The sequence below is a fragment of the Chlorocebus sabaeus genome, chromosome 22 (assembly GCF_047675955.1).
Source record: "Chlorocebus sabaeus isolate Y175 chromosome 22, mChlSab1.0.hap1, whole genome shotgun sequence".
In the NCBI taxonomy this organism is placed as follows: Eukaryota; Metazoa; Chordata; class Mammalia; order Primates; family Cercopithecidae; genus Chlorocebus; species Chlorocebus sabaeus.
In genome coordinates this window covers 64,180,924-64,197,758 of record NC_132925.1, presented here as the reverse complement: position 1 = coordinate 64,197,758, position 16,835 = coordinate 64,180,924, and the positions used below count along the sequence as shown (strand labels likewise).

The window sequence follows — 16,835 nt, the reverse complement described above, 5'->3', positions numbered from 1 at the left end:
TCAAAGGAAAAAGATTATACAAGGTACAGATTCCATGAGGCAATGATCATTGAGGACCTGCAACAACTTTTCAGAAGTTGAGGCAGGAGAATTGCTTGAACTCAGGAGGCAGAGGTTGCAGTGAGCCGAAACTGTGCCACTGCATTCCAGCCTGGGCAACACAGTGAGACTCCATCTCAATTTAAAAAAAAAAAAAACACACACAAACAAACAAACAAAAAACTACTTTTGAAAGACCGTATTAGCTCAGTTTTACAGGCAAGAAAACAAAAACAATGCCTTGCAATGCCTTGTCTAAAAACCCATTTCCCCACACCCTGCTGCTTCTTTATAAAGATAGCTAACATCTTCCCGTGCATTATTTCCTATGACATCCCTTTATAGTAGTTGATGTGTTTTCCAATCTCTTTCCCCCAAACTACACATTTATCAGGATAATTGTCTACTTTCCACATTATCCCAGGAGGCAATTTTATAAGAGGTACCCTTACATAACATAAGTCCTCATCCTTCTAGCTTCCGATAATCGTCCCTTTTGTTATTTTTCTTTGCTCTTTGTTTCCTGATTCCTCAGCCAATGCCTCATCTTTTTTCTTGATTTGTTTTTATAACTGCAATATCCTAATTCGAGAGCCAATTATCGTATCAGTCAGGGGAGCATGTGTTATGCTGCTGTCAAAACAACTCCAAAAGCATGTTCTTTCTCAAGTTATGTATCCCACAGAGATTGCCCTTTTCATATTAGTCACTTAGGAGCACCGGCTGGTGGATGAGGACCCAGGGTCGCCACAGCAGGGAAAACAGAATGTAACAAACTGAGCACTGGCTTTTAATCTTCCACTTGGAAGAGACACATGTCACCTTTGCTCACTTTTTTTTTAAACTGAAGAAAATTCCATGGTGGCATATAACATAGAGTAGGCAGAGAAGTGTCATCCTGTTTTATTCCTAGAAACGTGACGTACTTATTGAATAACACTGACCAATACCACAAATTATAAAATGATATATACATCTAAATTATGTTTTTTCCAAATGCTTCATTGATAAAATTTGATAAAATCATTTTATATGGTGTATAGCTTAATAATGTAATACTAATTGGTATTTTAAAAAATCTTGATCCAAAATCTGAAGATCATACCATTTGATAAGCATTTTACTAATGGATTTGCTTCTGTTCATGAATAAAACACCTACCATAAATATAGTATACTTATTTATGTTATTAAAATATCAGCCATTTCTTTCTATCTTAAAATGTAACAAGCTTGAACTGTTAACTATATTAAAGAAAGTTATTTGGTTTGAAAAACAGAATATGATTGATTTTTAAAAGAACTTTTGGAAGGATATAAGAGAATGAAAAGGATCAGAAGTAAAAACAGTAGATCAAGACTTAGAAGCCAGGCACTCCAAAAGTTCATGAAAGCAAAGGAAATTGCATTTGTTCTCTGTCTGAGTCCATTAGGGGCTACTATAACAAAATACCATAAACTGAGTTGCTTATAAAAGAACAGAAACTTATTTCTCACAGTTCTGGGTTCTGGGAAGCCTAAGAGCAAAGTGCCAGCATTTTCCATGTCTGGTGAAGGCTCACTTTCTGGGTGACAGATGGCGCCTTCTCTTTGTGTCCTCACATCGTGGAAGGGGTAGGGCAGCTCTCTGGGGCCTCTTCTCTAAGGGCACTAATATCATTCACTAGGGCTCCACCCTTTTGGCCTAATCACTTCCCAAAGACTCCACCTCTAACTCTCTCACATCCGTTATCAGGTTTTAACATAGGAAGCTTGGGAGGACACAGATATTTAGACCATAGCAGCCACTATGGACATCAACAGGTTGAATCCCACATGTCCTACAGAAGCTCAGCTGTCAATTTGAAAGAGAAGCAGAAGTGTTGTGAATAATGAAAGATTGTTTGGTGGAAATTGCTTATGACTTTGTAAACATGTGTTTACAGACTTTGCAAACTTGGTAAACATGTGTGGTAGTATCATGTGGGCTTTAGTATCTGTCTTCAATGCTATTATGAATGTCCTGAACATTATAAAACCTTTTAGCACTTATGAATGTGTTTCTTTACACAAATGTGAATATTAGATTTTATTGAACTATTTTTTGTTTGTTTGTTTTCCAGTGACAGTGATGAAAAACCTCTCAAAGGAAGCCTTCGGTCCCTTAATAGGGATATGCAGCCTACTGAAAGTGCTGACAGCTTAGTCGAATACGGAGAGGGAGATCATGCTCTATTCAATGAAGATGGATCATTTATTGGTGCCTATGCAGGATCTAAGGAGAAGGGATCTGTTGAAAGCAATGGAAGTTCTACAGCAACTTTTCCACTTCGGGCATAAACACAACATGTGTAACCAACGCTACTGGTTCACCCCAACCTTTCATATTTATCTGTTCAAGGGAGCAAGAACTTTCATATAGGAATAGAAACATGTTGACTGAAGATTTCATCCAGAAGTCAACATCCTGCAATTATGTTGAAAAAAGTAGCACTGCCTTCAAAATATAAAATGCCAAGCACTTCAGGCCTATGTTTTGCTTTTGTTGTTTTCAGGTGCTCGAAATGCAAAACACAAAACGAATCCTGTGTTTAGATACACCTCAACTAAATCCAAAGTCCCCATTCAGTATAGTCCATATTTGCCTGATTTTACTATTCAGTGTGCTTGCATAGATATTGCTACCTTGTGGGTTTTTCTCTGTATGCACATTGGTATACAGTCTCTGAGAACTGGCTTGGTGACTTTGCTTCACTACAGGTTAAAAGACCATAAGCAAACTGGTTATTTAAAATGTAAAAAAGAATATGAATGTCTTATTAAAACATTTCATTGAATATATACAGTCTAAATTTATTATTTAAATTGTCGTAGCAAAAGTCTTAGGTGAACAATCAACTAGTATTTATTGAGCTCCTATTTGCCCAGAGATGGTCATATTTAAACAGAAATATAAGTTTTTCAGTTTCAACATTTTTAAAATTTCTGTCAGTTATGACATCCACGAGCATCACTTTTTGTGTCTGTGTTTTTTTGGTTTTTGTTTTTTCTTCGACTAAATTCAACTGCATGGAAGCAGTGGTCAGAAGGCTGTTTCATACAAGAACAGGCAGAAAGTGCCCGTTGTTCTGGATTCTAATAGCTACATCTACTTAATATCTTCATTTCTAAATTGACTGCTTTTACCTTTTTTCTATGTTTATGTAATGGTATGCTTGCATATATTTCATGAATACATTGTACATATTATGTTAATATTTACACAGTTTAAAATATAGATGTGTTTTATTTTGAAGGGAGAAAAGGAACATTAACAGGCATGTTTGTACAGTTAGAATATATTAGTAAGATACTGTTTTTCATCATTCCAGAGCTACGACTAATAACATGAGGTTCCAAAGCTGAAGACTTTGTATAAAGCATTTGGATTTTGTTCTTATATGGTTTTCTTTCAACAGTTTCAAAATAAAATATCATATAAATATTGAGGGAAATGTTTTCATATTTTTCAAAATAGGTTTTTACTGTTGAATGTACATCTACCCCAGTTCCTCAAAAGAAAAACTATTTACATAGAAATTACTACACATATGTTTGCGTGTATGGTGTTTTAAACATCTTTGTGGTGAGAATCTGTTTCCCCTATATTCTCCTTCTGTCAAAGTCAGTACAAATTCAGGGAATTTATTTTCCGGCATTTGTGCTCCAGTCCTTTTAAAATTGTCCATGGACACATGTTTTAAAAACAATATGGGGGATGATGCATACATGTCGGTCAAGTTCAGCACTAGACTTGACATTTTACGGAAACGTTTTTTAACCTTATCCTGAAATCCTTAACTACCGTTTAAATGAAATTGATTTATTTTACTTTAGTTTTTGAGCTGTGATTATTGGTATACACTTGCATCCTCAAGTTGGATTTATGTAACCCCTTATATTTCATGGATACCAACATTTGGGGTATTTACAATAGTCAGCGCAGGAATGCACATGGAATATCTATTTGTCCTTTTGAACCTCACGTGTCCTCCAGAAGGCATAGACAGGAAAATAATGTCTTATTTAAAACTACAGTTTATGGGCTCAGGATTTGACCACAGTCCTGGGAGTAAGCATTTCAAAGTGGGAAGGCATCGTGGTCCCCACGCCGTGTAAATGTGAGGATGTAGACATCCATCAGTGCAACTCGAGCTCCATCCTCATCTGATTTCTAAGGTGCCGATTTTCTGGAGGAACAGTCATCATGTTTTGATTTATCTGGGAGAAAATTGTCATGCTTAGCTACTGAGGAGGGCAAGGTTGTGACGTTCAAGTTTAGTTCTCATACTATTCTATCTCCTCTTCTTTGTCGTCAGTCAAAATGTGGTTTTTAAAGAAAGTCATGCAGGTTAGAAATAATGTCAAAAATATTTAGGAATTTAATACCCTTTAAGTCAGAAGATAAAACAAATACTGAAATATTAGCTCTTCCTACACTTCGTGTTCCCCTTTAGCTGCCTGAAAATCAAGATTGTTCCTACTCAGATCTTTTGAGTGGCTAAAACTTACGGATGTGAAAAATGAGATTGAATGATGACTATGTTTTCCTATCATTATTACCTTTCCTCAGTACTATTGGGCTACTACTGGGACTCTTCAGCACAAAAGGAATAAGTCTATGATTGACCCTGATTTTAATTGTGAAATTATATGATTCATATATTTTATGAATCAGAATAACTTTCAAATAAAATAAATCCAAGTAGGTTAAAATGGATTTCATGACTTTCCCTCAGAAAATGAGTAATGGAGTCCATGATGTGCAACGGTAATTATAAATTGGTGAGGCTTGTTTGCAAAACGCCCACTAGTAATAAGGCAACAGCCAATATTTAGAACTTTGTTCTTTACTGGCTTTACACTAACTTTCTCTAGTCTACTTCCAATATTATTTAATGTAACTGATTGTATATAGTCTCAAGAATGGTTAGTAGGCATGAGTTCCTAGAGAACTGTCCAAGGGTTGGGAAAATCCAAATTCTCTTCCTGGTTCCAGCACTCATTTTGTACATAAACATTAGGCAGGTTGCTTAACCTTTTTATTTCAAACTCTCAACTCTAAAGTGCTAATAAATAATCTCAGTTACCTTATCTTTGTCACAGGGTGTTCTTTTTTATGAAGAAAAATTTGAAAATGGTAAAAGCTAAGATGCCTTTTAACTTCACAAGCAAACCTTTAACTAATTATGTATCTAAAAGTCACCCCCCACATACCAACTCAACTTTTTTCCTGTGAACACATAAATATATTTTTATAGAAAAACAAATCTACAGAAAATAAATCTACTGTTCTGTGAGCAGTATGATTTGTACATGCCATTGAAAATTATTGATCAGAAGAAAATTAAGCAGGGTCTTTGCTATACAAAAGTGTTTTCCACTAATTTTGCATGCATATTTATAAGAAAAATGCGAATTTGGTGGTTTTATTCTATTGGTATAAAGGCATTGATATTTTAGATGCACCCACGTTTGTAAAAATGTAGAGCACAATGGAATTATGCTGGAAGTCTCAAATAATATTTTTTCCTATTTTATACTCATGGAAGAGATAAGCTAAAGAGAGGAAAATGATGAGAAATGTTGGTGTGCTTTTCTAAGCATTTAAAACGTAATTGCCAATTGAAATCCTAAATATGTTTACATACCATTAAGATATAATTCTTGTAACAATGTTAAATTGATTATAATGGGATTGGGTTTGTTATCTGTGGTAGTATATATATATCCTAGTGTTCCTATAGTGAAATAAGTAGGATCGAGCCAAAGCTTTCTTTGTTTTGTACCTTAAATTGTTCGATTACATCATCAAAAGAGATGAAAGGTATGTAGAACGGGTTCACCTGATTACCTTTTTCTTTTGGCTTGGATTAATATTCATAGTAGAACTTTATTAAAACGTGTTTGTATTGTAGGTGGTGTTCGTATTATGCTTATGACTATGTATGGTTTGAAAATATTTTCATTATACATGAAATTCAACTTTCCAAATAAAAGTTCAACTTCATGTAATCCAAAAATGTTTGTATTCTGTTCTACACAGTTAAGACGAATCAGAATTTACATATTAATCTTAACTACTTCGGTTGCCTCTGATCCTGGAATATCTATAAATGAAATATAATTTAATAAAGTATAAATAAGATATAAATAAAATATTTTGATTTCAATTACTTTATAAATATACAATATCATCAACGTCTATAAAACAGAATATTCCAATAAAATTTATACTTATGATAAATATAAATTTAAGATGAATGTATATTTATCTGGTTATTTTTAATAAAAATGTAGAAATGTCACCTTCCAAGAAAATGCCCAGTATGCTATATTTTCAGTGAGGCTATTAGATAATTTTGACATGGTCTCTTAGAATTGGGTTACCCAGTTTGGCTCAGTGGACAATCTCTTGGAAATTGTTGTTTTTAAAACTGTTTTATTGAGCAGACATGGAGACTTACCGAAATCGTCGCTCTTTGAGAGGATGAGTTGGGTGGATCACTTAATGCCAAGAGTTCAAGACTAGCCTATGCAACATCGTGAGACCTCATCTCTACAAAAATTTTAAACAAAATTACCTACACCAAGCACTTTACATAGAATACCACATTTAATCCTCGAACAATATTCTCTGGTTTATTAAATTAGGGAACCGGGAGGTTAACTAACTTAATGAGTGTCAGCAGCATGGGCTAGAACTAAAAATTAAACCCAGGGATATTTGACTCCAAAACCCTAATTCATTATACCATTAATAGTACATTTTTTCATGCCCTCGCTCCTCCACCTTTTCTTAGAAATACTAAAGAAAGGTGAGTTTCAACTTAATGCTGACTTATTGATCATGCTTGCAAACACCTTGACTTTAAGATATGTGATCAAGACATATGATAGAGGAAAACAATCAATGCTTTACTGTATAAACAGTTGAATGTGTATAACCTAAAAAGAAGTAATTCAAATAAGCCAGTTATTTTTAAATGAATGTCACACATTTCATTATATTCCACTCACTCTTTTGGCAAACTGAAAAAGAACAGAAGCTTTTTATTAGAAGTGGCTTCAAAAACAACTGCACTAAACATTTTTAAGTTGATATTTGTATTTCCTCATCAAACACCAGAATCTGTGGTAGAATATCTCTCTTCTTTTGCTATTCTCATTTGTTTCCCTGTAAAATACAACACAGAATTTTTAAGCCATATGTCTCTGGACTCTTGGCATCCCACTTATGGAGAACCTTTATCACCAAGATAAATCAGACGTTAAGTCAGATAAACATATGCACGATAACGTTTCAAGGGCCTTGTTTTAGGATTTTAGCATGTGTTAATACAATGCAAGTTTTTATCATCCTCACATCACTTACAGTGTGATGCAATAGCATATATATATGTGAGTAAAGAAAGAATAAAAAATGGAAATTCCCACATTACCTGAAAGAAATAATATATTGCTCTGCAACTGAAATGCATAAATTCTTTTAACAGGTGGAAGAAATGTTTCATTGATTGGTCTACTTATAACACATTGAATCATGAAATATTTTCCAAAGTGATCATCTATATAGATTGTTCCCAAAATAGTTCTCTTGAATCACTGATTCTGTGGAAAACATCATGTTTGACAGAATTATTTTGGGAATGTTGGCAAACATAAGTAAATGGATACATTTGCTGCATTGAAAATCCTCAGGCGAATATGGCATCAAAACTTGTTGGGCACTGGAGTTTTTTGCAGACTCAACCTCAGGCCTCTTTACCACTCTACTGCTTTCCTAAGGTATCTGGTCCATTTAAGACTTTGATTGCCATGGGCAGACAGATGACTTCAAGTCATTTTTAGCCCAGTTGTCTCCTCAGATCTGAAGCTTTTACATGTGACATTTTACTTGACATCCCTCTGATGTCTGTAGGCTATTTCAAACTCAATGTTTCAAAAGTAAATGCATAATTTCCACTTTCCAAACCTGTTTTTCCCCCACTGTGCTGTTCAGTGAATGACAGCAGTAATCCATCCAACCACTCAAGACAAAAACCAAGACATTGTCCTTCATACTTGAGCTTTCTCTTTCAACCTCTGTGCTCAATCCATCACAAAATTCTGTTGATATTTTCTCCTATGTGTCTCCCGGATCTGCCCACTTGTCTGTACTGGGACCGCTTTTATGCTGAGTGATCTTTCTGTGTCAACTGGCCGCACTCCAATCTCTTCTCCACTATGCAGGCAGGGTGATTTATGAAGTGCAATTCTGTTCATGCTGTTTCCTTACTTTGAACAAAAACAACAAATAGCTTTCCATTTCTTCTAAGATAAAAACAAAAATCTATAATTGGCTTCCAATGTCCTGCATGGTCAGATACCTACTTAGCTTCCAAGTCCCTTATTTTCTGGTTCTTTTTTTTTCCTTTCTCCATTCCAGTCCTGATGATTGTATCAAACAAGTCTTCTGCATGCTTCAGATTCTGTAAGGCTCATCTATCTTATATCAGCCACTGCTGGAGTGAACAGTTCTGCATGGACCAAAGCTGACTAACTGCAAGTCAGCTTGCAACTAGCTGCAGTGTTCATGATGCACCTTTGCACTATGGTATGAGATCCTGTGAGACTGCCTGGTGCCCATTCATGCTCAGTCTGGAAGCATGGAAGGGTTAACACCTTGTGGGCCAAACATTTATCCAATGGGAGAATGGAACTAGTGGATATGTGGCTGTCTTCTCTCTGGTCTTGTGTCCCCTCTCTCCTCTCTTATAGCAAATGGTCCCATGGGACACAGCAATCGTTTGCATTTAACAGTGGCCAACTCAATAATGTATCTTCTATTGGTTCTCCCTGATTCCTTGTCTCATGCTCCCTTTTGCCTCATGCCTGGTACCTAGGATTGCACTCCCTAATAAATGAGTAGCCCATGTACTGATTCCTGCAGGCTCTGCTCTTAAGGAATCCAGGCTAAGGTGTGTCTTTTATCAGTTCCAAGTATTTTCTAATTCTTTCCTGTCCTGAGAAACCTTTAAATTTCTTACCTCTCCTTCACAAAACCACTGATCTGCTTTCAAGTTTAATATCATTTCTCCAGGGAAAACTTCCATAACTAGGTGAAATCATCTTATTTTAATATGTCGTGGTGTTATGTACCTTTGATTTCTAGCATGAACCACTGTTGAAGTTTTACTTTTATTACATGGCTATTGATTACCATCTCTATTTATCCTATTAACCTAAAAGTTTTATGAGGGCAGGAGATGCACCTTCATTTTCACTGGAAATACCATCTGCCTAGCAGGATGTCTTGTATCTGCTGGGCATTTATTAAATATTTACTAAATAAAAGAATAAATGTCACAAGGAGGGATATTCCAAATAATTAATGCATTTGAGAAAATGTCAGTCCAGGTGCATGAAAGAAGTCTCTATTTGTACCCCACAAACTGTTCTTACCCCTTGTGTTTTTCTTCTTAATAAATGACTCCACCATCCACCCAGTAACTCAAGCCAAAAGCTTTAGGATTGTTTTTGAATTCACTCTTTCCCTCATTGTCCTACAACCAACCCATTGTCTCCTACAGTGCTAACTCCAAAATATAGTTTAAATCTATTCATTTTTCTCCATAGCCATTGCTACCATCCTAAGCTAAGCCAAAGGAATCTTTTTCATGTCACTGACCTTCCTTCATTCTTGTCCCTTTCTCCAACCTATAAAACAATACCAGGGAAATTTATAAATATAAGTCAGATTGTATTAGTGATTTCTCAGTAAATATAGCCACAATCCCAAATGTCTAGCCACATGGCTGTGTACTAGCTAGCTCTGCCTGCCTTATGACCTTGGCTCATAAATTCTTCTCCCAAAAGCAAAGCTTGTGCCACACTGCCCCTCTGTATATTTCTGAAGCCCACCAAAACTTTTTCTTGCCTCAGGGCATTTGCAGTGGCTGTTCTTTCTGCCTGGAATCTTTTCCCAAATTTTGTATGAACTTGCTTGTTATCATTTAAATCTCTGTTTAAAGGTCACTACTTCAGAGAAGACATTTCTAATTACCAACTCTAAAATAGCCAGGTTCTATGATGTTATTCCTTTTAATTTCTTCATAGCAATCATTACTACATGAATTTATATTCTTAGTTTTTTTCTTCCCTGTTGTCATTACACTTTAAGCTCTATGAGAATAACTTTGTCTTGTTCACTGCTTTCATACCTAGAATTGGCTCCAGAATATAACAGATGCTAAATTTGTTAGGTAAATGAATTAATTAAAGCACTAAATGAAAAAATACGAGAAATAATAATAAGAAAAAAACAAATTAACCTTCTTATCAAAACCTGTTGGCTCCAGTTTTTAAAAAATATTCATATATTTAGAATATACAGTTGCCTCCACCAAAAACTCTTATATAGTGCATAAACACATAAAGCTGCTCACAGCAGGACTGATCAAACTGACAAAAAAAATAGATTTTTCTTTTACAGCTGATGCCAAGCCCTTTCTCTTGTCCTTTTAGGGGAAGGAAGTCATTATTAATGTTTTATAAAATAATTATGTGACATGTAAATCAATAATTCCAGTTATAAGAATCAGTACAAAAAAATTTCTTTGCTAAATGTCAGTATCTTACAATGAAGTTAACTGCAGTACAGTACGCATTTGAATAATTATAATGAATTAAAATGTTTATAATCTATGACTATAATTTCATAGGAAAAATGGTCATATTATAAAAAAAGTAAATTCCTGCATATAGTATGAGAATCAACTATGTTTTAAAATAAAATTTAAAATTGCCAACACATGCTTTTTTGATTAATTTAAACAGTGGATAATAATAATAGTAATAATAAAAAGCATAATGTTTTAATTAAAGATGCAGTTAAAAGTCTCAACCACTAGATGGAAGTGTTTCAAAGTAATATAAACTGTGCCATACAGAAAGCATCCTACAGTCAGGATATTTTCTCCTCGAAGGCAGTTTTCAAGCTTTAGCATGTATTATGTACGTATTACTTAGTTTACACTTCTTCTTTCACTTCTAAATTGTGGCTTTATTATAATCTTTATTGACTTTCTTTGATGTAAGTTTTGTAAATTACATAGGTTTTTTTTTTTCCTAATTTAGAAGGGGTCAATGTTTTTCAAATGTTAACAAAGTATGATATAATAATCTTGTTATAATACTTAGGACTTAAAAAAACAGTTTTCTAGTTTAATATTTTAAATACTGGTAGAAAGAGATGGAAATAATGTCTGAATTATTTATATTACCTATTTCTAAACAAATCGGTATTTCTTACCTTTTTCTTTAATGCATATGAATATCTCATTTACTGTGCTAAAATATTGTCTGATATATATACATAAATACAATAGTAGTGCTAATAGCTGTGAAGTCATGAAGATAAAAATGAGTTCAAATATGTAAATACTTTAGAACAGTATCTGTCATATGCAAAATGCAATATCACACATTATTGCATGTTAATTAAACATTTTTATAAAATTGTCAACTGAGAAAGTGTAGTTATGGTCACGTTGATTATCCTACAGTAAAGGATAAGGGTCTATCTGAAATAAGCTCTGTATCTTGCCAAGAAAGGGCACCAGATGAAATCTGAGTTGACATATGTTGTAAATAAAGCCTTAATTTCAAAATTGAGTTGAACTTTAACTTTAATACATAAAAATTAAATAATTCTGTGTAATTGGCTACCACCCATATTAATATTCTCAAAGTCCAGTGGGCACCCACATCACCTGAATGGCTTGTTAAGTCAGATTGGTGGGCCCAAGCCTCAGAGCTATTGGTTTTGTAGATCTGAGGTGGGGCTCAAGACTTTGCATGTTAAAAGAATTGCTGTCGATCTAGGAATCACACCTTGAGAAACAGTGGCCTACTACAGTGCATGGATTTGAACATAATCAGTTAAACAAAGGAAAATTCAGAAAGAATGAAAATAACTCCAAAATATAAGAATGTTCCATTAATTATTTGAATACTCTTTTTAAAGAAGTAGCAAATTAACTTTCAGAATGAAAAAGTTATGGCATACTTCCTTCAAGATTTGTGAACTAAAATCCACAACACAGAGATGATTGCCCTGGACATAGGGATAGGGAGTTACAGCACATGCACAGTGTACTTGTATTTCCTGGGTTTGTAACATCCCGTGGATTTTAATATCTGGCAGATCAATTTTATTTTTCATCCCAAGTAACACTGGTCTAGGAAAATTTGCTCAGCATTCTGTTGTATTCAATTTTTTAATAAATTGAGCCAACAAAACAACTAATTTTGAAAGACTCTGAGAAGCCATAAAATGGTTGGAAAACTTCTTTGTGATCTGTTTTGTCTCTGTGGCAGAACAGTCTCACATTTGCTCATGATTCTTTCCAAGTCTGGGCAGGTAGTCCCTTTGAAATGGGATAAGCAACACAGGACTCTCTAAAATCCTTTAATGACTCAGTTCCCACTCTGCTTCTAGCTGCCTTTTCTTTATCTTCCTAGCAGTTTTGAAGTGCTTGCCTAGGGCAGATTACTATAAACCTTTTCTAAATTATCTTACTTCCCAGGATCCTGCACACTTTTCTGTTTTACAAAACTTTAGGAAATTTTTGAGTTAATGGGGACACCTAGTGTACATGGTAAAATGGACACCCAAATTACTGCACAGGATGTACCAATACAGAACTATGTTAGAGTTACAGGAGAATGCAGTTTAATAGACACAAATTACTAATGTTAGTACTTCTTTCTGAAAATATAACTTATCTAAGGGTGATATTCTTCAGTCTCAGGTTTTGTCATGATGTTAGAAAAATTCACAACCTAGACTGTAGATGTGACAGTTTCAAATCTAAGACATGTAATTCCAGTGACAATAGTATAACGGTAAAATTAAAATCTAAAGAGAACCCTAACACTGTGAGTCTCAACAGAATTGGCAAAAATGAAAAATGATGCTAATGTCTGAAGTTGACATGGGAGATACTAACCTGTTTGTTTATAACTCCTGCTGGTAATACAAATTAGTAAAATAATTAAGGAGAGCAATTTGACCATATGTATTAAAATGTATAAGAAGTTCCAAAATATATGCTCTAGGAAAATAATTAAGAATACTGTATTTCCTATTTTCCTACAATTTGCATTAAATTGTAGGGAAAATAATCCATATTGTTCAAGTGTTTTACATGACTATTTCAAATAAAACCCCTGATGAAGATAGCATTTTATAATAATAGAATATCAGAACAAAAAGACCCATGGAGTTCACCTAGTCCAGGAGTCAATATGCCGATGTATAAACCTTGTATTTTTGTGCATGTGTATATTATCTGCGAGAAATCTATAATACCGTCCATCATACTTGAAGGTGGCTACATGCATAATTTGGCAGTTAACACAGGGGTTTTAGGAATTCTCTGAAGCCCAATTTATTCATCACCCTCCTAAACAAATGGTCTAGTCAATTCTGCATTTAATGCAAGAGGAAACTGAGATCTAAAACAAGTAAGTTTCCCAAACGCACTGTGCTCGTTATAGCACATACTACATAAACTAGCCCTAGTTCTATACATTCTAACTTCAAATCCAGTTTCCTATCTATATTTATCTCTATTTCTGTATATCCATATGTTTTATAAACTATAAAACCCCTATAATGTGTTTTGATGTTTGCACTCTTACATTTGTCATTAAGGATTAGAATTCCTTGGTAGAATAAGAGGATAACAAGTTTAGTACTGTTATTTTATCGAATGAATCCGGAGAAAGGGACCAAGAAATATGGCCCAAGGTCATGTTACTTATTTACATCAATCAAAGCCAAAAGGTAGCCTCTGATGTTTTAGATAGATGTTTTGCCATTGGTATTTCAGATATCAAAGTCTGGCTAAATGACTTGGTATACCTCCTAAAATTCCGTTTTATTATCTGTAACAATATCTAGCTTTTAGGTTTGTGGAGAGGAATGAATGAGAAAAATCATAACTAAAATAAGAAGAACAGAAATATACTCTTACCAAAAGGTTGTTGAACACTGTAGAACAAATGTGAATACATGTAGTACGGAATTATTATTGTATTAATCTGGGTTCCAAAGAGAAACAGAAACAATAGCATACACGTAAGTATGCATACATTATATCTATCTATCTATCTATCTATCTATCCATCGATTAACTACAAAGGAGTGACTGCCACAATTATGGAGGCTGAGAAGTCCAAGATCTGCAGTCAGCAAGCTGGAGGCCCTGGAAAAACAATAGTATAGTTCAATTTTGAGTCCAAAGCCCTGAGAATCAGGAGAGCCAATGGTATATGTTCCAGTCTGTGTTTGAGTCTGAAAGCTGGAAAAGACCAATGTCTTAGCTGGAAGACGGGCAGTCAGAGAAAGGGAATTCTTTGTTACTCAGCCTTTAATTCTATTCACATCTTTAATGGACTGCATGAGGCCCATCCACACAAGGGAGGGAATCTGCTCTACTCAGTCTATGGATTCAGATGCTAATCTTATTCAGAAACACCTCACAGACACACTCAGAAATAATGTTTGACCAAACATTTGGGTATCCTCTGGCCCAGTCAAGTTGACACATAAAGTTAACCATGACAATCATTATGTGTGAAAACAAGCTATGACTATCAAAATAAAAACATAAAGGAAAACAGGTCTTCGAAAACAGGTCTTCTCCTCCTCCACCTCCCCTCCCCCTCCCCTCCCCTCCCCCTCCCCTCCCCTCCCCCTCCCCTCCCCCCTCCCCCTCCCCTCCCCCTCCCCTCCCCTCCCCTCCCCCTCCCCTCCCCCCTCCCCCTCCCCTCCCCCCTCCCCTCCCCCTCCCCCTCCCCTATCCCCCTCCCCCTCCTTCTCCTTCTCCTTCTCCTTCTCCTTCTCCTTCTTCTTCTTCTTCTTCTTCTTCCAAGTCTTATTCTGTCACCCAGGCTGGAGTGTAGTGGCACCTTCTTGGCTCACTGCAAACTCCACCTCCAGGGCTCAAGCAATGCTCCTGCCTCAGCCTCCCAAATAGCTAGGACTACATGCTGGGACTACATGGCTAATTTCTGTGTTTTTTAAAGATGGAGTTTTCATCATGTTGCCTAGGCTGGCCTCAAACTCTTGAGCTCAAGTGTTCCTCCCACTTCAGTCTCCCAAAGTGCTGTGATTACAGGCATGAGCCACTGTTCCCAGGCAGGAAAACAGTTTTTGAGTAGGAGCTGTTGGGTTTTAACTCCACCAGCGGTCTCACACCTTTCTAATACTTTGCTACTATAAGTAAAGCTTCTCTAATAGCCACTGCCATTTCCTAAATACTCACTGAAATGATCATGTCATAAATGATAATTGTCTGCAGGCTTTCCAGAAAAAAACAAAAATGTCTGGGAGTCATTATAATTTGAACAAGTGGCAAAGAATCTTGTGGATTGACTTCTAATTGCCATGTAATGCTAGGTTTCCCTTGGATGAGTAATTCTCTATCTTTAGTACAAGAAATCTTAACCTCCTTTAAGAATTCATTGCAGGTCTCATATTTTCTTTGGGACCCTGGGCAGATGGCCATAGCATCCATGATCCTACCCACTAAAAGAATATATGTGTAATTATTCTTTCTCCTTACAAAATTCTTACTTTCTCTGCTAGCCTTGGTGAAATCAGAGGACACATACACAGCAACTAATTGCTTGCACAACTCCCCATTGTATAGTTAAGTTCATTGGAAAACACATTATACTGGTACCCTGCAGATGGTTGGACACATGGTATCTAAAATGTTATTTATACTTTGTAACTAGTCACTATGACTACAAGATTACCCGTGCCTTAATAATTAAAAATGTGTATTCTGTGTCAAAGTCCATGATCATCATTTTCACACTGCATGCATTGCAGTAAGAAATTTACAGTCGCTTCATTTCTTGCATGTCAACAACAAATATATATGTATAAACATCACTGTGTGAGACTAATAGTGACAGGGTGATAATAATCAATGATAAAATGATCAACTTTTTTTTTTCTCTCTTAGTGTATGTTAGTGGTTTAGATTCTAAACTACTTCTAAATTCTAAACTTTAGAAGATGAATTTTAAAGTCAGTAAAGCTGATGAAAAAATGGCAACTCATTTTACATGCCAGCTCTGATCATTTGGTAATGGCTGTCTGCTGTGTTGTCTTGAGAAGAAAGGTACATTCAGGTAGGACAACTGAGCGTGCCACACTGGATTAGTGATGTTTGCCCTGGACATACGGATAGGGAGTTACAGCACACACACAGTGTATTTGCATTTCCTGGGTTTGTAGTTATGAATTTCAGGTTTTAAGAGTCATAGATTCCTGGCGTCATTATTTGTTAGCTAAATAGCTAAGTGACTTTGGGTAAGTTATTTAATCTCTCAGAGTCTCAGCTGCACTCAGTTCCAGTTCCATCAACTGCAAATTGAGGAAACTAATATTGTCTCTCTTTATTTCTCTCTCTCTCTCAACGGTTATGATTTAAAATGCATGTAAAGTGGTACCTAGCATAAAGCTGAGTATCTAAACATGTTAGATGATACTATTGCTACTGCTACTAATTATATTAACAAATAATATTTCTTCAGGTTCATCACGCACTGAAAAAGTAACTGGTCAGCAGAGACATTAAGAACACATAGCAACCCCTTATCCATCCTCCTAACCTTGCAAAAGTCATTCCTTTCAAACAAGTCCAAAGCAAAATGTCTAAAACCTAAACTTTTCAGGAGTCCGCTGTGGCACGGTGAACAGTATGACAGCCTTTGGAA

At 35.5% G+C, this 16,835-nt stretch overlaps 1 protein-coding gene across 5 annotated transcripts in view; it reads left to right on the top strand.

Annotated features, from left to right (window-relative positions):
- CHL1 (cell adhesion molecule L1 like) overlaps positions 1–2,858 on the top strand; it is a 209,140-nt gene extending 206,282 nt beyond the window's left edge. For all 5 annotated transcript variants that reach the window (XM_007985014.3, XM_007985011.3, XM_038003643.2 and 2 more), the window contains one exon: positions 2,141–2,858. In XM_007985014.3, the coding sequence (XP_007983205.2) occupies positions 2,141–2,357 (217 nt within the window). In that variant the 3' untranslated portion in view covers positions 2,358–2,858. The remainder of the gene's footprint in view (positions 1–2,140) is intronic.
- Positions 2,859–16,835: the final 13,977 nt, after the last annotated feature.